Source organism: Dama dama, chromosome 12, assembly GCF_033118175.1.
Source record: "Dama dama isolate Ldn47 chromosome 12, ASM3311817v1, whole genome shotgun sequence".
NCBI classification, from domain to species: domain Eukaryota; kingdom Metazoa; phylum Chordata; class Mammalia; order Artiodactyla; family Cervidae; genus Dama; species Dama dama.
In genome coordinates, this window is record NC_083692.1 from 26,788,661 (window position 1) to 26,811,321 (window position 22,661).

The 22,661-nt window shown below is 35.8% G+C and overlaps 1 protein-coding gene, 1 long non-coding RNA gene and 1 other non-coding gene across 7 annotated transcripts in view; 2 read left to right on the top strand and 1 right to left on the bottom strand.

Moving 5' to 3' along the window:
• On the top strand, positions 1-7,286 carry LOC133066132 (uncharacterized). 3 transcript variants are annotated; one of them, XR_009695089.1, is made up of 5 exons: positions 3-158; positions 1,668-1,714; positions 2,909-2,999; positions 3,498-4,376; positions 7,268-7,286. It is a non-coding gene; the product is annotated as an uncharacterized LOC133066132 (long non-coding RNA). The 3 variants fall into 3 exon arrangements; XR_009695088.1 differs by lacking the exon at positions 7,268-7,286 and having other exon boundaries at positions 1-328; positions 3,498-5,836; XR_009695087.1 differs by lacking the exon at positions 7,268-7,286 and having other exon boundaries at positions 9-158; positions 3,498-5,836.
• On the top strand, positions 4,242-4,310 carry LOC133067580 (small nucleolar RNA SNORD2). The gene has a single exon (XR_009695355.1). It is a non-coding gene; the product is annotated as a small nucleolar RNA SNORD2 (small nucleolar RNA).
• Positions 5,984-22,661, bottom strand: part of ZBTB1 (zinc finger and BTB domain containing 1) — a 24,263-nt gene continuing 7,585 nt past the window's right edge. The window contains exons 2-3 of one of the 3 annotated variants that reach the window (XM_061156889.1): positions 13,717-15,625; positions 5,984-6,593 (exon numbers count right to left, since the gene is read on the bottom strand). In XM_061156889.1, the coding sequence (XP_061012872.1) occupies positions 6,557-6,593; positions 13,717-15,611 (1,932 nt within the window). In that variant the 5' untranslated portion in view covers positions 15,612-15,625 and the 3' untranslated portion in view covers positions 5,984-6,556. Of the gene's footprint in view, positions 6,594-12,402; positions 15,626-17,807; positions 17,877-22,661 lie in introns of those variants that run through there. The other 2 variants (XM_061156888.1, XM_061156887.1) reach the window with 2 other exon arrangements.

Below are 22,661 nucleotides of genomic sequence, written 5' to 3' on the forward strand. Positions count from 1 at the left end.
CTTCCCTGAGGCGGGATTCGTCGAAGTCAGTTGGATTGGCAGGGCACGCAGCCAATGAGTAGCGCGGACCCCCCAAGTAGGGCGGGGAAGAAAGGATTGGGGCGTGGCGCTGGAAGGAGTCGCGGAAGCTGAGCCGGGAGAAGGGAACCATGTAGACGGTTCGCTCAGTTCTTAAATCCTAAAATGTCGATCAGTTACTAGTGTCTCGGCCAACCTAGCTCGCTGGGGCGGGGCAATTCGTTCTGAGTTGGTGGCACCGAAGAACTAGAGCCAGAGCTGGCTTTTTTCTTCTGCCCGCTTGTGGGCGTTGGCTTGGCGTGGCCTGGCGGTGAGGGCTGCTACGGCCCCGGGAGGAGGAGCTGGGTGGGGTGGAGGAGTGAGAAATGAAGTTTCTAGGATGGGCAGTCGGCGTCCTGTAATTTAATTTTGCGTGCTTCGCAGCGTCTTGGTGTGAGCTCTGGGTATCTTATCTGGCGGGCGGGGGCAGCAGGAGACCGGGAGAGCTACCGGGGAGGCTGACTATTTTTCCCTGCGCGCAGCGGCCTACAGTGTGCGAGGGAGGCGTGGTTGCAACTCGTACCCTTTCTTGACCTCACTTTGCGTTTCCCCTGCTTGTCCTACCACTTTAAGCTTCCTAGTTTCATCTCCCTGTTCTCTCGCCACTGCTTTTGTTATTTTCCGTTTCAAGTGCTTTATCCGCCGCTTCGAGTTCTCCGGGACGTCTGTGGTCAAACCCCACACGTTGAAGTATAAAATAACCCGGTCTCACGCCTCTCACGATTCTCTTAACCCAGGCGAGCGTAAACTCAGCTGAGTGAGAACTCTCAGAGGAAGTAGATAGAAAGGAGCGCAATTCATTCTGTCGTGTTTAAGAGTAATATGGGATAGGTGATAGAAGCAGGCGCCTATAAATGGGCTCCGGAAGGAAGACAGTAAAAAAAAAAAAAGCGATAACACTTCGCCTTATGTGGGGAAGCTGGAGACATTCATTCAGCTTTACCAAGTCCCAGGATGTGAGAGTAAGACTACGAGTGCAATAGTGTGTCTTTATGAGGTTGACAGTTCAATAAAGAGCTAAAAATAGGTCAAGAGAAGTGCTATGGGGAACACAAAGGAGGCAGCGCATCCAGTAGGGGAAACTAATGTTCCCGAGGGCTTCCTGTAAGAGGTGACATGCCAGCCTCTGACCTTTGTCATTCTTTGCATGGGTTGTAGCATGGGCAAAGATGAGAGCAGTGTGTGCTGGGGGCAACTACAAGTTGAAGGTTGGTGTCAGTACATGAGGAGGGATACAAATAAGAAACAGTCTTTTCAGGTGGACGGGATATGCCATGATCTTTTCCCAGAGGCTGTGGGGTCGCGGAGAGAAGCATCTTTTGAAGGAAGTTAATGTATGGTTCATATCCAAGTTCTTTGAGACAGTGCTGGAGAAAAGTTTTTGAGAGAAACAAAAGTTATCTATAATTTAAAAAATAACGTTGACAGAATCCTATAAAGTTAACCAATGGATGTTTAAGTTTCTTTTATCTAGTTGTGCATGTAATTTCCAATTTTTAAAAGTACATTTGCTATTACTTTGTTAATCTCATTTCACAATTGCCATCTCTTTTTCCATTAAAGAAGTTAAGGAAAAAATTTTAACTAGGAAAACTTTTTTTAAAAATTAGGAATACGAGGATCAAACCAAAAATTTCTATTGAAGTTGCCTTAAATGGTAAGTACAGATTTCTTGATTTTATTCTTAGAAATTTTTGTCTTTTGTGCAGTTAAAAAGGGGAGTTCAGGGAGTTAGTGGGCTGGAGAGCAATACACAGTTTTTATAAAACTAATGATATGTGATTTAGAGATAGGGCCCAACTACAACTGAAAGCAAAAGAGAACTGTGAGAAACACTGACTCTTCAGATCTGTTGTATTCAGTCCTCACAAACTTACCTTAAGCAAAGCAAGATTGTGAAAAAGCAGACATGCCAATTCTTACACACAAAAACCAAAATTAGAGCTTCAGAAGGGAGAGGTTCTTTTGTATAGTAACTATGTACTATCTGTCTGCACAGTTATTACATTTTGCCATCTAACTACCACATTCGTTAGTACAGCTTTCTGAAACCACAGTAGCAATTTTGTCTGTATTTTCATTAGCTGTATTTTTTCTGCTCTCACTTTTCACTCAGCAAATTGATGTTTCATAAGTTTCATACTTTAAATGGCATCCTGAGCTTGTCCCAAAAAGACACAGTGTTTGCACTTTTTATATGAAATAAATTTTTGCAGTTCTGGAACACTATCATATACTGACCTTTCTTGGATTTTTTTTTAATATTTTTCCTCATTTGTATTGATTAAAAAAATTTTTTTCCTATTTTATGCTTGTGGCTCGTAATTCCTTAAACTTGTGGCACATTAAAAATGATCAAACTTAGCAAACTTAAGATGAAATGATATTCATCAACTTCAGTAATGGTGCGGCAAAACAGGTAAAGCCCTGCCTACCGGTGGGAATGTAAAATAGTACAGTCTTTCTGGAGGACTATGTGACAATATTTTTTCTTTACCTTAAATATGACCGTACCCTTCATTTAGCATTACTATGTGGGATTTATCTTAGGGAGATAATGGAGCATGCAGGTATATTATTTATGATAACAGTGATAAAGGGGAAATGGCTTAAATATCTGACAATAAGAAATAATTATTTGACCTATAGTCATGAATTAAAAATTGTTTACAGGATTTTTAATGACACAGGAAAATGTTCTTGGTATAATTAAGTGGAAAAATTAGATACAACAATTTTGTATCATCTTATCCTATATGTAGGATAATCATATATATGAGAATTGCATCAAAAATGTTTATCTCTAGAAGGTGGGATTATCAGTAATTTTTCTAAATTTTCTCTTTAACAGATGATTTTTAAAGCTTGGCTATCAGCATTCAACTGAAATACAATTCACAAATCCTACTATTTACATAGAAATTACTACTGATTTTCAACAGGTGAGATCTGTTTGGCAGATTATAAATACTAGGGTGTTTCAAAATATTTTTAAAATCCAAAGACTGAGATTTTACACAGTCTGGATGAAACAAAAACTATATGTGTGTCAAATTTTCTCTGATGAACTCCCCAAACCCAGAAGAGTACTTGGAACACAGTAGTAATTCACTTGCTCAGTGTTTATGAAAAGTGATCTGAGACATGTTAAAAACTAGAAATAGTAACTTCACTTTTTCCCTGTATAAGAGGAAGATTCTTTGCTTGCCTCTTACATTTCTGTACTAAATAATACTGCAGAGACCAAAAATTGAAACAAATTCACATCTGAAAATACTTGTACCTAGAGATACAAAGATGAATGAGATGAGGTCTAAAACTGTGTGCTGGTGGTAGTAAGGCCTACCCTAAGGAGATTACCTGAGCAAGAATACATTTTTTCCAGAATTACTAGTAAAGAAATTTACGGATATTCTGAAACCCTCTCATTCCCTACCCAGGTACAAGCTTCATAAAGATTGTGGATTGAAGAGGTAATGTTGCCCTGAAGAGAGGAGTGGAGTCAGTAGCAGCCTGTAATTTGAGAACCTATCAGCAAACTGGAGTTCAATTTCTTATTATATTTAAGATCTCTATGAATACTGCCACTTTATAATTCTTAGGATGTACCCAGTCCCAAAACATTTCTCCAATCACCTGTTACTAAAATTTCACCATCTGTTTCTTTGAATCTTAAAACACTCAGTCTTTAAAAGTTCTATTTGAATTGTAGATACACAATAATTGGAATAGGACACTACCTTGCCTTGTATGGAAGGCTAACGGTCCCAAACCTGGAAGAGAGACTTTTCTAGAAAAGTGAATCTGTGTAATAGCAGACAAACTGTACCTTCTTCAGTTTTGTAGAGTGCTAACCTCAAAGACAAGCCTCTTGTAGAATACTCCGAAATAATTTAAAAGAAGTAAAAGTAAAAGTTGCTCAGTTGGGTCCGGCTCTTTGCGACCCCATGGACTATACAGACCATAGAATTCTCTAGGCCAGAATACTAGAGTGCATAGCCTTTCCCTTCTCCAGGCGATCTTCCTAACCCAGGGATTGAACCCAGGTCTCCTGCATTGCAGGCGAATGTATAGTCCATCGGGTCGCAGTCAGACTCAACAACTTTCACAAAAGAAGTGAAGGTGTTATCTTATATATGGAGAATCAAATTCAATACACCATCATTGCTAATACTTATTAACTTCTGTGAAATTATGGCACTTATCTTTCAGAACTTACCTGAAATGAAGAGAAAACTCATTGCTGATCACTTGAAAAAAAAAAAACAATTTTTTAAACTCTCAAACAGAAATTTAACAAAATGAACTACATTGATAAGGTAGCTATTTCTCTGAGTAAATTGTTATTTTGAGAAATAGATTAAGCCTCTAAAAGAACTAAATACTATGTCAGTGAATTTTTATAAATAATTACCTATTTTTATATTATGAGGAAACCTAATTTGTTACCATCTGTCTGCCATGAGATAGTACTTTTCTAGTCATTCTGTATTGAAAGAAACCAGGATTTGGAAATAAGAATTTTAGTTAATTCTTTGTGCACTTCTTAAGGTGCTCAGGAATACTATAATTAGCTATATCAGATACTTTATTATTCTGGTATTATAGAATGAAAGGAACAGATAACTTTTCAGCCAAATAATTTTTTCAAAAGAGCAAGGTTAGAAAAGTACAGTATAAAAAAAGTAATATAAAGACATTTTAAATTCTGAACATAGAGGAGGAAATTTTATTAGATAAAGCATGGATTAAAAAATGTAACAAATTCTCTATGTAACCCAATACTCCATTTTATACTAATATACAGAAAGTAGTCACATTATAGAATGCATTTATATCATTTATAATTATTATGATTTATTACATTTGTAGTTTAGTACAGTCAAAATTTAAGCCATGTTTCTCTTGTAAATCTAATTCCACCAGTAATCAAAAATTGTTGAGTTTCTACTACATTGATCTGGCACCTTGAATTATTGATAGTATTCTTTTATCTTTACTGTTTTCTGTTTACTTGTTAGAAGTCTGCAGTTCTATATGCTTGTTCATATTTCTAGAAGAAACTGGCTATAGTTTTTGTTTTTTAGACTGTAACACTTCTCTAAGTTTATTTGTTTTATTTCTCTTAAAGCAGATGAATTCTTATGAATTTGAAATCTTTAGTGGATTTCTTATCTCCCTTCTCACCCCTGTACCCAGTATCACATTTTAATTAACTTTTTCTGATTTTTTGTTAGTCTAATTATGAGAATATTCATGTTATTATCCTGCTTTATATCTAGAGATGTTAAATGACTTAAATTCTGCATCTGCTCTTAAGTATGCTCTTAAGTTAGATCTCTTTGTGCAACTCCCTATTAAAACATTTGATGGCATGGGCATAAAAACAAAATAACCATTTCTGAATATATACATCTTGATATTCCAGATGAAACAATAATGATTATGATGATGATATTGAGTTGACTACACAGTTAACCAAAACTACAAATATATTCACAATATGCAAATAATATGGCTGTAAGATTAGTATGGTTGATAAATGTATGTATATCTATCATCAGGTTAAAATATCATCAAACATTTCTTTTTCCCATGAAAGCTTTTTTTAAACATGTTAACAGTTGTTTCATTCAATACTTAGTTGAATTTTGTCTTGAAATTTGAAAACTGAGAAGCATGGTATTATGTATTAATACCAAGAATAAAGGTTTAACAGAAGCTTATTCTGCCTATTAGGTTACATTGCTAAGTTGAAAAGAAAATGTGACTTGATACATTCTTCTTGGTTGTCTGTGATCTGTGAATATATACCACTGTGGAAGTAATACCGCTTCTGTTTTTTCTTAAAGCAACAGACTTAAAAGGGAGCCTCATTAATATTAATAATCAAGATTTGTGACTGGTATATACAGTGAAAAAAAAAGGCAAATGTCACATTACAGTAAGCAATAACTAGATTTTCTTGTTAAAATATTGGTCTTACACGTCTTCTTCTTTGTACCCACATCTTTTTATTTATAACCTAAACTACAGATTTGGGATGTAATTTTTGAAACTAACTACATTTCATGATATATAAACTTTAATTCCATTTAAGTTTAGAATTATATGTGTTTACAAGATAGGTGATTATCTTACTTTATAATGTATTTCTAGTAGCCTAACAAGCCCTTTTATTTTAGGAGGGACTCTTGAAGATAATTAGCATATAAAGTTTCATTTCAGTGTAGCTTTAATCACTGATGTTGTTTTCTTTAGCAGATTTTTCACAAATAATAGGAGAGTCACTGTGAATCAATTTTGTCACAACAAAGTGATTCCAAAGTGATCTTTACTGAGTTTTCTTGGATCCTTGCAACTGGAACTTTTGGGGTTGATGAGGTTTGTCAGAAGACAGAAAAGATGGTGTCACTTCAGATCTGATATTCCTGGGTCTGGACTTAAAGATTATCTGTTGATGATTGATTCTTCCCCATGTCCTCTCCAAATTCAGATCTCACTTCTCCAGAGGTTTAGAAGGCCCTATTTGACCACTGCCACACAGAAAAAGACAAAACTCAAGAAAAATAATATTACAAGTTGACTGCTCTACAAGATACAACATAAATCTTAGTTAGGTCAGAATTTCATGACTTTTGGCACCAGGCCAGCACACAGTTAATTGAACCAAAAATGGGAACAAAAGCACAGATCCTAAAACTTAATTTCTTCCCCAATATAATTCACTGTGCCCTTTAAATATAAGGTATTCTTTTCACCAATATAATTTTTCAGCATTGGGGCAACTTTTTCTTACAAGGGCTAGCATAGAATGGGTAGGACTCATAAATATGAAACAAGAGGAGGACAGTCAGGTAAAGTAGGGAGGAAGGAAGCAGTTAAAAAGTATTTTCCTTCAAATAAAATAATTTTACAATGTACTTGTTAATAGCAAATCTCTGAATGAAACATATATCTAACAAGTTCATGTTCTTTTTATGAGTGCCTTCAGCCATCAGGCTAACATTGTTCTCTTCAAATATTGTTTTACACTCTGCAAATGGAAATAAAGTACACCCACACACAAAAAGGAGTGTTCCTTCAAATTCCTAAGTTCATAGCGCTCCTAACCTGCCCCAATGATTCTGGGTAGAATTTTATTTTTTGCAGCAATGATTTGCCCTAATTTTGTAATAAAAGAAATTCTTTTTATTTTTTCCACATCAAGGAACACATAAGCATTTGAAAGAAACAGTGACTTTCATAATCAAGACGTTTATATTTCTGTCATCTAAAAATGAGTTCTGCTGATTCTGCTATAAGCAATTGGTTTAAGTAGAATAAAAACAACGTAGTAACTTTCAAAACAAAGCTTAACTGGGATTTCATGAAATGTCTACCGATTCTTTTCTCAGATAGGTAAGTACAAAGTTATTCAAATGTTCGCACATAAAATTATTACTATTCCTGACTCATGAAGTCATGTTTTTTACATTTTTGTCATCCTTCAGCCCTAGTTTCCTGTTTTTACTTATTACAGTGGTGATTAGTACATTGATACATTTAATTCAGAGGCAAATACTGAATTATAATCTTCATACAATCTTTTTCTTGCAAGTAAGATGATAAAAAAAATATATAAATGGCTTCCTGCCCACTAGTGGTCTGTGGTGGAATTTGACAGAAAGGATGAAAAATTTTGTCACTAATAATGGACCTTAGTGATTTGGTTCCCCTAAATATAGTAAGGGAGCAACTTAAATGGATTTAACTTCTTAATGCTGTTTACTAAGCATATGCATATAAATATGTAAGTGCTATTAAACTGGTTTAAAATTAGCATAAATTTATAAGCTGCTATTGTCATTTAGTTTATATTTACCAATATTTAGAGACAAATATTCTAAATCCTTGCATTTTCACCTTTTGCCAGCATATAAATTTATAAGTAGCTAAATTTCACTTGGTCTAGACTTGACCCATACGTTGGGGCTTTCCTGGTGGCTCAGTAGTAAAGAATCTGCCTGCCAATGCAAGAGACACAGGCTCAATCCCTGGTTCAGGAAGATCCCCTGGAGAAGGAAATGGCAACCCACTCCAGTATTCTTGCCTGGGAAATCCCATGGACAGAGGAGCCGGGAGGGCTAGTCCATGGGGTCACTTAGGGACTAAAGTGACTCTTAGTCATGACTAAGAGTCATGACCTAGGGACTAAACAGCAACAATCCCTATGTTACCATGGAGTATGTCCTTGAGTTTGATAGAAGGCAATGAGAGCGGGCCACCTAAAAGACTGTGTAGATATTTTGTACGGAATCTTCACCTTCTCCTTCTTCTAGTCTCACTGTTTAAGAAAATAGCATTTGGCAGATGGTAGAGAGATCATTGAAGTAGTAGGCTTTGTTAAGGAACAGAAAACCTATTGTATAGGTTTTAGAAATCAGGCAGTAGATGCATGAAATTAAAATCTGATTAGATGGGGCGGGATGTTGTTTCACTTAAACCAGTAGACTATTCCATTTCCTAAAAGTTTGCTGCTAGGTTAGGGTGGATATACAATTGTTGTCTCCTGAAATTATCTTTCATTTCTTTTACAAGTAAGATTGTAAGTTTACATTAGAAATACATAGATATTTTTGGTAAATTGAATTATAAATAGCTAGAATAACTTATTTTTAGACAGACTTAGATTGCTCTGTAAACTTTAATCCTTACAAAATGATAATTAGGGATTTTGTCTTTAGCCAAATAAATGAAGAATTTCTTATCCACATCACCTGCTAAGGCAAAAAGAGGAAAACATTCTGGGGTCCTGATTTGAGGGGGGCACAATGGAGATTTTCAAATGATTTATCATATAACCAATAAAAGGAAATGGTGACTGGTCAGAGAGGTTAAAACATATCAATCAGGAATAGGGAAAACAGAGGCAAAACATCACAGAGGTAGAAATATAAAGGAAAATTAAAACATAGAGTATTTAATATTCATTTCTAAAACATCATTCTGAATTATCAAATAAAAATGTTTTGCTTCTGACTGATACATTTTCACATTATTCAACATGTTCATTTAGGTACCACTATTACCAGCTATCTTACCAGGCACAGTAGATGACAGATGATGAACAAGGAGCAAAGAATCTCATAGGAGCTTTGTCATACGTGTTCCCTGAACTGAAAAGGCTTTTCTTTGTAGTTCTTGGTTGATAAAGTATGTTGCTTAATGGTTAAGTACAGGAATGTAGGAATCAAATAGGTCTAGTTTCAAGTTTCAGTGCTAGTATTTAGTTTCTGTATGATCTTAGGAAAAAGATTCAGTCTCACTGAACCTCAGTCCCCCATCTGGAAAGTTATTGATAGAATACTTACCTCATAAGGCCATGAGGATACATTAAAATTACATCTCTATCAAGTGTTTAGCAGAGTAAAAGAGTGTTAATGAAATGGATAATGGGATTACTGAGAGCCCTGGGATGGATAGTTCATAGATTTCCAAATCTGGGACACAAGTTCTTAACACCAAATCTAACTTTACTTGCCAGTTCCCTGGCATTCATTCTATCACTTTGTTTACTGCACCTCAGGTATCAGGAGATAGGAGACATTCCACAAAGGTATGTTCCCACAGAGCCTTTTGGTACCCTGGAATCTTAGGCATTGTCAAAGCCTTCAGAGCACTTCTATCACCGAGAAGCAAATGTCACAAAGGCGGTTGGGGTGGCGATGAATGATGAGGAGCTAATCAAAGTAGATTAATGGCGAAAAAAAAATGTGTAACTCATAAAACCCATTTAGAATTAAATATACCAAACTACTTTATTCTCAACTATGTATGCATATACATGTTCAGGTTTTTCTCTTCTGGTTGATATTAATTTAGCATTTTGTTAACAAGTTTTATGTTTAACTTACTGTTAACTCTGGTTCTTTGGGGAATTTTCCACAGATCTATTAAATACAGTTCTTTTTAACTAGTGATATATAGGAACATGTATTATTTAACCAGAGAAAGTTACAAACCACCACCAGCTTCTCTTCCCACTTTTTATAAACATTGGAATATTATCTCACATGTTTATGTTTGGCATGTTCATAAAAGCTGTTTCATTAGGCATTCTGTAGCTCTAATGGAATTAATCAGATTATTTTAGCCTATCAAATTCTATATTTACTCACCTCATTTTTTTTAACTCAATGTTTCTGTCTCATATTTTTGTTCTTAACTACAATACTTGTGATTTTTACTTAGTCTATTATTTTTCCTTTTAATTGGTGCTGACTACTCTAGAAAACTCTGTCCTTATTTTAATTATTTAATTTTTGTATCTAGCCCTTGGAGTGCTTCTTCTTGTTTATACCCAAACTTTAAACATTAGCCATTTTACTCATGTAAGTCATTTCTCTGAATATTCTTACTTTAAAAATACAGGATTAAGACAAATTTCTGAGTCCTAATCCACTAATCTCTGAGATTCTTAGTCCTGTTTACTAAAAATTATAAACATCTGAGCTGCACTGGAATTGGTGGCAAGCTTGCTAAGTACTGAATCCATTCCCCCAAGATTTTTGCTGGAGAACAAAAGGCCCTTTAAGAAAGACCGTATTTGTAAGAAAAAACAAGATTCCACATATACCTATCTAGATTTCCCCCTCATTTTCACATTTGGAGCCTAATCACGTAAATGACAAAGACAGTAGGAGGAGGCAACATCCACAACCTTGATTCACTGTCTTCATAGCACTGGAGGGCAAGAAGCGGTATTAAGTAGGCACAGCTCTGTAGCTCCACTCCGTGAGAGGGAAGAAGTGAGAGAAAACTGGGCTAGAGAGGTGTTGGATAGTTTTCACTCCCCCTAGTTTTAAAAGGAGGCATGTAGTCATTAAATGAACTCTTTCTTAATGAGGAAAATTATACATATACTCAAAGAAACTTGTACTGCTGTAGCTAGCTGCAAAACAAAAGACGTGTGTCCTGTGTAACACACGGGGAAAACACATCCTGCGGTGTGGCTTTGTGAAACTATAAACATCTCAGTTATGTAAAATTAGAGATTATGTTTAATGTTTATATATTTGCTTGCTGTTAGTATGTGTCTAAAACTAAACCCCTTTCCCAATGGGTTAGAAATCATTTTTTACAGAGTGGTAGTATTTAGAAAGGCTTCTGTTCTTTAAAGGCTTCCCAGGTGGCTCAGTGGTAAAGAATTCACCTGCCAATGCAAGAGACATGGGTTCAATCCCTGGGTCAGGAAGATCCCCTGGAAAAGGAAATGGCAACCCACTCTGGTATTCTTGCCTGGAAAATCCCATGGACATAGGAACCTGGCCGGCTACAGTCCATGGGGTCGCAAAAGGAGTCGAACACAACCTAGGGACTAAGCAACAAACTTGTTCTTTAATGGTGGGAAAGCCATTGCAATAGAGGCTTTGAAGAGGGTCATGGAAAAAGTGCGTCCAAAGAAAGTGATGTCTACTAAGATGCTATATACTTTGGAAATTTGGTTTGAGAGCTTCTCTCTATTCTCTGATGGTCTCTGGGTTTGTTACAGAACTTTTATCAGGTTTCTATCAGTAATGTATATACATTTTTCATTTTAAGTTGCATTTCAGATTTAATAACTTGATAAACTATTGTATCCAAGAACTAAGATGAATCATTTTTCTTACTTTTTCTGCTATATGGCTTTTAAAAAAAAAATCCTGATTTCTCATTTGTCTTTTTTGTGTATTTCCCCTATCTCTACTTCCCATTATTTTGTTCTAATACTGTATGGCTCCTGTACTATTTCAGTTCTTACTTAACACCTCAACATGTCCTCACAAATCTCTGAGCACACACTCTGGTCTTCTCTTTCAACTAAATCTATGCTAGTCAATATGTCTCTCAGTTCTCTTGGCAAACTTGTTCTTTTATGCAAATTGTATACAAAAATATGACTTGCATATCTTTAAAATGTGATGTAAACAAAAAGAACAATACTGTTAAATTACTGTTCATAATCACAAAATTATACTTTTAAATATAGGAGTTATTTAAAATCCCTTTCATTATGAGATGGGTATTACTATGCAAGTAATTTACATTAAAATGCATTCTATCCAACAGATGTGTTGATTTGTGGGCCAGTTTTAATTCACATGTAATTCATGTAGACCTCGTGTCAGCAACAACTAACAGTAATACTACTTTATCTAAAAAATGATAAACTGTCTCCATTTATATATTCTGTTATTATTTTATAGTCCTCAAATTTTATAGTCCTTTACAGAAAAAAAAAAAGCATGTTGATAAACTAATTTTCCATAACACACTTTCTCCAAATCTTAGTATAAAACACAAGACATGGTTTTTTGCACACTCTACTTTTATAGAACAACCAGATTTGTGATTGATTTCTTTATTTTATTAGATTTATCAATATACATGGCAGCTTTCTCAAATCTCAAAGTAAGTTCCAAAAGTATGTCATTTTAAAGGTGAAAAGTCATTTTCCTTTAGATGTCATCTTCCTAGAAAGCTATTAAAGTCTATTTATAAACAAAAATAATTGATAAACTAACACACTTTAGAAATCAAAATATTTTAAATTATTTTAAATGAATACAAGATATGCTTTTTTAATTAACTATCATAGTTAAATTTAATATCACAAAACAAAATGACTTGTCCCCACTAATTTGTCAAGTGGAGTAAAGTCATTGGGTTTTTACACTTAATATAAGTTTTAAATGTGATTATTAAATGATAATATTTTATCAATTATAGGAAATATTCATTTATAGGAATTTCCTTAGGTCCATCAATCTTTTTAGGCCAAGTTTGAGCCCATGTCAACCTTCAAGGTTAGATTCAGCGCACCTAACCTGCCTATTAAGTTTTCAATTTAAGAATATGAATTTCACTGGTAAGACAGGGAAATAAACAGTGGCTAAATCATTGTTCAACTTACAAAAAAAAAAAGCTAAAGTAAATGGGATAGTTTTAAATAACTACTTAAAAAATTTTTTTTTTAATTTAAACAGGAATGGCCAATGATATTGGGTTTAAAATTTCACAAGGTAGCCTTAAAATACAAAATAAAAAATAAAAATTGTGACATCATCACATTATTGATTAAAAAAAAAACAACCGAAGCTTCAATAGTCACTGAAGGGGTAACAACCACTTGTAATCTACATTTAAAAGTAATTTTAATCATAGCTAAAACAAACTAAAAACAAAGAATTCTATTAAGAAATAACAAAAATGATAAACATTTAATAACACCTAAAATGTAGATACTTAAGATCCTAAACAAAAATATTAAAGGTAAAAGGGCCTTGAAAATTTTTTTCAGCAAGTCATCTTATAAAATCATTTTCTAAATAGGTCATATCCTTTGCTTTGGTGTTTTGTCTCCTATCAGCTAAACATTATACAGTAGAAAATCCTTATGTTCTTTTCAAATGCTTGGCATTATAATGTGATCTCATATCTTTCCTCAAGTTAAATTTTGCTCCACATATTCCACATGTATACAGATGAATATCCATGTGCTGTTCCAACTGTTCATTATTTGGAAATATCTGAAAGCAGACCTGGCATATAGTCTCACCAGCAGATAAATGAGAAATCATATGCCGTACATGGTCATGTTTTCTGAAGTTGCCTTGATCACAAATGGAACAGACATACCTGGCCATGCCTTTGTGCATGTCATTGTGCAGACGCAACTGACGTTCTCTTAAAAATTGCTTCCCACATGTCTGACAGACAAACTGTTTTTCCTTGGTATGAACAGTATAGTGTTCTCTTAAGTGACACCGCTGATAAAATCCTTTCCCACACAGGTTACAAAAATGCTTTCGTCTGTGATCTCTTTCATTCTCTTCCATGATGGCACTCTTAAACATTTCTTGGTCTAGGCAGCTAGACATATGTTCAACCACTAGATTTTCAGTTTCAAATCGCTGGCCACAATTAGGACATCGAAAAGGACAGGCAGAATGTTTAAATAACTGCTTTTTTTGGATACTATTTATCTGGAAATGATTGTCTCTAAAGTCATCCAACATTTCAACAAACATATCCCTTATTTCTGACTGTTCATCAGGATTCTCTTCCATGTCCATCTTCTCCTCGGCATTTCCTAACCCATTCATGGTCAGATCTTGGGGCTCTCCACATCTCTGGGCATGCTCCTGAAGCTGTCTACCCTTCACAAGTATTTGTCCACATTTGCCACATGCGCAGATATTTTCGATGTGTTTGGCTAAGTAATGAGATGACAGGTCCTCCTCAGTTATTGTGAGCCCACACAGCTCACAAGAAGCATTTTCAGTGTCTTCTTGTACAGGACTGTTGTTCGGTGGCCTCATGTTTTCTAAACCACCTCTTTCATCAGCATTTATTGACATCCGAGGTTTTAGAGTTTTCCTCCCACTTTTTTTAATACTGACATCTTCTTCAACGTAGTATCTATAAAATGGCTCTTCAGCTTCATCTTCTAACTCATCATTGTCAGTGGACTCATTACAGTCTTTATCAGTAACTTTAATAATGTTAAAGTCTTTCAGTTCATCTGTAGGAATATCCTCTGGTTCCATCTTAATGATGATTCTTTTCCTCTCAGCGGCTCTGCTCTTTTCTTCACTGGCTAGTTCAGACTCCACTGTGCTACTTTTTCTGCTTCCAGTGGTTGAAGCTGAATCATCAGCAGCCTGGCTTGTGTCTCCTCTGTATTTGTCTGTCTGTGCAGAAAAGGTTTTAGAAGAATCCTTTTCACTAAATTCAGCTTTGATATTACTGTCTTTTCCATCTCTAATATCCACTAATCTATGATAGGATCTTGTGTTTTGGTATGAATGTCTGTTAGTACAGGTTAGTACATGCTCATCTAATAATTTTTCACAGCTAAAGCCAAATCCACAACTATCACAGGTAAAACTCCGTCCAAAGCGTCGTGATACACGTTCTTTTGGAGTAGATAATTTGGACACAGAACTCTTTTTACATACATCAAATAATGGCTCAGGAAAATTACCTAATTGCAACGACTCTTCATCAGGCTCTCTATTATGTGGTGTATTCACTGTCGAACTTGGCTCTGCACACCACCTATTAGCTTCACTGCCATTTCTAGCCACAGTGTCTTCATACATTCTCACCCCAAATATCATTTTGCTGTTCTGTTTGCTAGAAGCAGAAGATGAACATTTTGAACTAGAACAGTCTGCATCCTGTATGTCTTCTAAGCAGTCAGGAACATTGTACAGCTGTAGGTAGTTCATTGCCACTTTAAACTGTTCAAAACTGGAAGGAGCTGTCATAATTTTTCCTAAATACATGAACTGCAAAATGAGATCAAAACACTCAGCACTAATTTTCATGTTGCTGAGATTCAGTTGTGCAGTACTATGTTGATGGTTCATGAAAAACATTCTAAAATAGGAGCTACAAGCAGCTAGAACTGCTTTGTGTGCTTGAAAGTAAATGTCATCAATTGCAATACAACAGTCACAGAGAAAACCCCATTCCCTTTGGTTGTTTAGCTGCTGAAGGACGTAGCTGCTGTGGCTGGGCTTTGCCATCTTCTAGTAGAGACCTATGTAAAACAAAAACATTAAAGTCAGACAAGAAATCAGAAAAGCACTTAAAAAAAAAAAAAGCTGTCCATTCTAATGTAGTAAAACTCAATTAATATATACCTGAATCATTTTTAAAACTTAAAGGTGAAGATACCCAGCCATTTATTCAAGCTTCTCATTTTTATTTTAAGAAATACAAAATACAAGCAAAGGTATCAAAAGCAAAACCCATCATTTTGGTTTCTTTACAACTCAAGGAGGAAACATGCAATTTCAAACTAAATTTGAAAGGAAAAAAGACACTAGTTTTAAAGTACTTGAAGAATACAAACAGTGAAAACAAATAAAATAGCAATTTGAATTTAAAGATAGTAATTCAATTGCAGAATATGAAAAACTCTTCAGGTGATTGATATAAAGGAATTATTGCTCATCCTTAAGTGTGATACAGGTATTTTGGTTGTGTTAAAAGCACCCTATCTTTTAGATACACATACTGCTGTGTTTACTGATGAAATGATACATCTAGGATATGCTTGAAAATAATCTAGTGGGTGGGTATGGGGCTATAAATGATATAAGATTGGTCCTGTGGTGATAACTATCGAAGCTAGGAGGTAGGTTTATTTCTATTTTTGTATGTTTGAAAGTTTCCTTAGAAAAATTCTACTCGCTAAAGCTTATTAGATTACATGCAAATAGCACCAAGCAAATAGGTTTGGTCAATGCCTGTCTCTTAATTTATTGGAGAAGGAATAATTCTGTATAAAGAAACAGGGGACCTATTTGGGAAGGAGGTATCTGTCCTTAGATTGTAAATTTTTCTTCATTTTTCAATCATTAAAAAAAGATATACAAAAGTAACACATGGTTATTGAAAAGAATTAAAACATAAAAGTACATAGAATAAAAACGCACCTTAGGTCACATACCTCTTTCCAGAGATAACCTCTCCAATTATTTATCTTCAAATCTGTTTATATGTATGCATACAGAGTCAACAGCTATTGAGTACCCACTACATACCATACAAATAGTTTTACTTCGGGTTTTTTTTTTTTAACCTAAATGATATTGTACTGTATATATCTTTCTGCAACTAGTTTTCTTCACTTATCAACATATAAATATTTTTAAGGTACAGAGCTGATGCTGAATAAAGAGAGGAGCACTGTAAGTCCAATTATATTACAAAGCTAAAGTAAGAGCCAATTTTAGCCTTAATTTTTAACCTGTATAAATAAAACTTCAGAATCTATCTTCTACTTGAAAACAAGTTCCTACGCAATTTGACTGAACATAAAAAGAACAACTGAACAAGCTGTTCAGAAAAATAAAACTTCCATGTCTCCAAACCTTTTAATCTCTGCAGTGATAATTAGAAATTATCTAAATTTGCTTACTTCTACTTGCTTTTTATCTGTCACAAATCACATGTGGGTCACATACCCCTGTCCCCCACTGCCTAAAGATCACCCTGCTTGTTTTTTTCCTGCCTGAAATCAGAGTTACACAGTAGGGATGTGCCCCTGGTGAAATGAAAATGGCTTATGAGACCTACTGCCATCTTTAAATTGAAACGTCTGGGCCTCTTCTAGAAGCCAGATCATGTAGTATTACAAGTAGGTATAATATTTCAACCTTGTGTAACTTAGGTATCTATACCAGAATTGAGTCATGTTCAGTATGTAAATATATACAAAATGCAACGTATGCTCAGATATTTATCAATGTGTTATTTATAACTCAAAATGCCTGGTAATAAGGGAGTTGTAAGTAAACCAAGGTAAATCCACTTCCTAAAATTCACTGTCATGTGGCCTTTATGAAAATTATATTTATGAATGAAGGCTATAAAAGAAAATGAGAAAAGTTTTCAGGATGGAAAGTCAAGTAAATAACCACAAGCTATGAAGTTATATAAAAATTACAATAACATAAAACAACAGCAACAAAACCTTATTTAAAGAGTTAAAACACACATTCACACACAAGTATTGACCTCAAGCCCATTTTATGTAGGATGAGATTTCTAGATCTGTAGACATTTTACAGCAAGGGTCCCCAACCTCCAGGATCTAATGCTTAATGATGTGAGGTGGAGCTGATGAAGTGCATAATAATAAAGTGCATAATAAATGTAATGCACTTGACTCATCTCAAAACTACCCCCCTGGCCCCAGACCTTGGAAAACTTGCCTTCCACGAAACCGGTCCCTGGTGCCAAAAAGATTGGGGACACCACTGTTCTACAGGATTCAGAGAGACCTTTAATGAATAAAGAGGTAGAAGGATAGATATTATCTCAAATTTTCTTCTAATAATAAGAGTTGTTAAACAATGAAACAAACTCATCTAGAGGATAATGACTGTCCCATCTAGAAGCAGGGAAGAAACTTTGATGAGGACAGTACAGTGAAAAGGGCACAGGCTTTGGGTTAGATAGGCCTGAGTTCCAACTTAGCTTTGCCACCTTAGATAACCTGTTTGTCCTCATTGACCCCAAATTTTCTGAACTGTCAAAGTGGGGATAATTACACCTCAAAAATCGTATCAACATGAGACTTCACAGGAGCCATGTGTGAAATGTTTAGTGCTTGGCATGTGATAACTAATGGAAGTAATAGTGGCAGTTGTGATGGTGGTGATGCTTCCTTAAGCACAGGAGGGAAGTCTGACTAGACAGTCTTAAAATTTCCTTCCAAATAAGAGCCCATCTGTATGAAAGCCAGCAGTTTATCTGTTAAAAGTTTCAGGTTTAAATGTCTTATGATTGAAATAATGACATTAAGAGCCTAAAAGCTCCAAAGACCTTTCTAATCTAAAGGAAAAGCAGTTTTATGGTCAGCAACCAAAATGAATGCAGCCACATAGACCAATATGATAGGCGCATCTGTAGCTACAGTTATAATTCACTTAAATTATTGAACATACATTCTGTGTCAAACAAAACACTAAGACAAGTAAAAGAATCAAGAGCATTTTTAACACACATTAACTAAAAAAATCTGTTGAGTATTTTGGTGTACCAGGCACTGTATAAAGTACTGAGAATCAGCAACAACATAGGTATCCTATAATCTCAAAGATACATCACTGAGGGCAACTTATTTTTCTAGATGAGTTACTTCACTCAACACATACTCACCTACTATGCACGAAGGCAATGTGCCGCGATGGACAGAACAACGGCTCAGGGTCCAACAGACCTGAGTATGAATCCCACCACCACGTCTCTGTATTTCTATTTTCCCCTCATAAATTAATGCTAACACTACAGCTCTTAGGCTGATCTAAAACTGTAGTTTCCACAACATTACAACCAAGTTCTGAGTAAAGCTGATTTTAGGGAGAGTAACCTTTAATAGCAATCATTCACACATTAGCATGAACAACTCTCTTCTTGTTACACCTCATTCAGAAAAGCTTTAAGGCGGCTTAATAACACCAAAACAAAAACAAACAGAAAGGCAGGAGGTGGAATCATGGGTGAAAGATCTAAATTCCTGTGAGACTTTTAGCTTGTTATGTCTTGAGAATAATTTTGCATTAAAATCTTTATTTTCACTCACTTTTATTAAACAATAGTTTCACTTGGACATGTGGCGGGGGTGGGGGAAGGAAAAAACAAGTTTCACTCAAATTCCAAAAGAAGTTTGCTTTTTTTTTTTTATATCTTTAATAATGCTACCCAAAAAACACAGTGAACTTTGTTACAGTAAAGCTTGTTACCTGTTTTTAACAAATGTTTAGATTTCAAGTCTTGTTTTTATAATGACATTCTGTGATTGCTTTTGTTTGTATATTACTAGCCGCATCACTGGTAGAGCAAGTTTGTACAGCTACACGTCAAGGGCTGGGGTTGAGAGCAGAAACCAAAGTTGATCCAAAGCCGAGGGTTCTCCCAAGGCTAAAAGGAAACCCAGTGTGGATGTAGTTCTCTAGAGGAGTAAGGAGTTAGGTGATGCACTGGATTTTTAAAATTTTAGTTTGAAAAAGTTTAACCAGCTTTCTCAAATTCAAAATCAGCTACCAAGCACATTAAGAATATTCAGTAATTTAGATACTCAGAGGCTTTTAGAGTTTAGAGATATAATCTGGTCCAACAGGCATATTTCCTAGGACAGTGATGTAGCGCTGTTAAAACAATGTATCAAGGAGGGCTAACTGTGATAAAGTAGGAACTGGGATTCCTGACCATCCAGATGGTACTAACCACTAAACAGTCTTGTTACTACATACTCCTTGCAGCGTGCCCTTCTGCAAAGAACAGTCAGCAAGGATTGGGCATGAGTCCTCAACACGAGATTTATTAAGATCCTTGCACAAGAAACTATACAGTATCTGAACTCCATCTATAATGTGGTTGTGTCTGTATATGTGCATCTAGTCTTATTCAGTAGATGTGTTCCCTAAATTATACTTTAAGCTATTTCAGTAAATTTCTCACTGACATAGTAAGGTTTCAGAAATACTTTTCCTTCATTGCTAAAGCTCTTAAATGGAAAAAAAACATTTTTGCTGGATGTTTTTTGTTGCCCTGCTGCTGCTAAGTCGCTTCAGTCGTGTCTGACTCTATGCGACCCCATAGACAGAAGCCCACCAGGCTCCCCCCTCCCTGGGATTCTCCAGGCAAGAACACTGGAGTGGGTTGCCATTTCCTTCTCCAATGCATGAAAGTGAAAAGTGAAAGGGAAGTTCCTCAGTCATGTCCGACCCCATGGACTGCAGCCTACCAGGCTCCTCTGTCCATGGGATTTTCCAGGCAAGAGTACTGCCATAGCTTTAGTCAAATGATAAGGTAAGGGTCTATAAATAAGACTATAAAGTAAATGAAAAAGTAACTTAAAGGAATTTTGGAGTGACTCCTTCCATAAGGCGAATAACCACCCTCTAATCTGTGTCACTGACTTGCATTACTAAGAACACTCCTCTGAGAACCATTTGCATAGTTCAGGGCTTCCCAGGTGGCTCAGTAGTAAAGAATCTTCCTGCCAATGCAGGAAGAGTTCAATCCCTGGGTTGGGAAGATCCCTGGAAAAGGAAATGACAACCCACTCCAGTCTTCTTGCCTGGAAAAATCCCATGGACAGAGGAGCCTGGGAGGGCTACAGTCCACAGGGTCACAAAGAGTCAGACACGACTGAGCACACACACGCAGTTGAGTTTACAGTTCAGCATCCGAATCTCTGAACTACTAACAATTACCTCTGGGTCTCAAAGGTAATTGTAAGTACATACGTTCATTTCCTCATATCTATTTCTATTTCTTATATGATAAATGTATGTCTATGGACTTAACTTGAGGGCTATAGACTAGATTCTTAAGAAGCCTGAAATATAGTGAAAGGATTCTCTTCTGCTTATAAACCAGAATATCAGAATGTATTAAACACCCACCATGTTCCTAACACAGCATAAAGCACTGAGGTGGAGGGTAGAGAAGGATAGTATATGGTAGAGCTAATTCCATATGAGGGATTACATTTTATTTTTTTATTTTGCTGAGTGGTGCAGCTTGTGGGATCTTAGTTCCTCGACCACAGATTGAACCCGTGCCCCGGCAGTGAATGTGCTGGGTCCTAATCACTAGAAGACCACCAGGGAATTCCCTGAGGGATTACATTTTAAACCAGGAAACAATTTGAGAAAAATTAAATACTAAATTATATTCAATAAAGTTCAGTAAGAGAAAAGCATGAATTGTACTAGAACAGTGGCTTTTAGGAAGGATTTGACTAAAGTCTCCATAAATGAGGATAAGAAAGAAAAGTAGAAAGCAAGGGGAAAGACATTTCAGATATCTGCATTGGTGTGTACGTAACACAACTGGGGAGAGGTACACATCAGCAAAAATAAAAGCTTGAAAATGTAATGGGAGGGAAGATAAATTTGTTTCACTGGCCTTACTATCAAGCAGATGTGTGTGTGTGTAACATCTACTTAAACTGGAGCCTGGCATGTCAATAGTAAGATATATAGTATTATATATAAAATATGTGTATGTGCATGTAAATATGTATATCATTTGATCATTTAATCCTCATAACAATCCTACAAAGTATGTTCTAAGACCCATTTTCAGATAACAAAACAGAACACAATGTTCTATAACCTTCCTAGGGCCATAGAGAACTTGGTGAGATTAGAACACAAGCAATATGACTCTTGAGCCTGAGATCATAGCCTTAATGACTTTGCTGCCTATAAAAATAAGGTCATCTTGGCAAAATTCTCCCTAGAATACCATTTTCCAGGGTATACAGTGCTCCAATCTCTAAATTTAACCTAAGTAAAATTCTTTTGGCTTTTTCCTTGAGATTTCCAGGAAGAACTGGTTATACAGGTTTGTTTCCTAAAGAGAACAGATTTTTATTCAAGGTACTGAAATTGGACAGTCATGATAAAGTTTAGAGTATTTTATTCACTTTTTAGAATAGGCATCCTGACTGATTATTAGACTGCAAATTCAGTAGTTAGTACAGGAAGTTCTGAAATTATACTGGGTTATGTTCCAAAACTTTTATTTGGAACTTAAAACATATTCCCATAGAAACAAAGCTATAAATGGTGGCTCCATTCTGTCCTCACACCATAAAGTCTTTTAAGAACCCCAATGAGGCTGTGTATTAATTCGTCCTAACTGTGCTGTGCTGTGCAGTGCATGCCGTGCTAAGTCAATTCAGTTGTGATTGACTCTGTGTGACCCTATGGACTGTAGTCCACCAGGCTCCTCTGTCCATGGGATTCTCTAGGCAAGAACACTGGAGTGGGTTGCCGAGCCCGGCTCCAATGGATCTTCCTCACCCAGGGATCGAACCCATGTCTCTTAAGTCTCCTGCATTAGTAGGCAGGTCTCTTACCACTAGCACCAACCGTTCTGTAGTAGTATTAATACTTGCACCTTTAGCACTAACAGGGACTATACAGCAATGCCTACTACACTCAGCTCTCTAGGACGGTGACAAGCTTAATGGCCTTTGTGTTCCCTGTGCCTAGCACAATTCCCATGGAGTTGGCACTTAATGCATGCTTGTTAAATGAAAATATTAA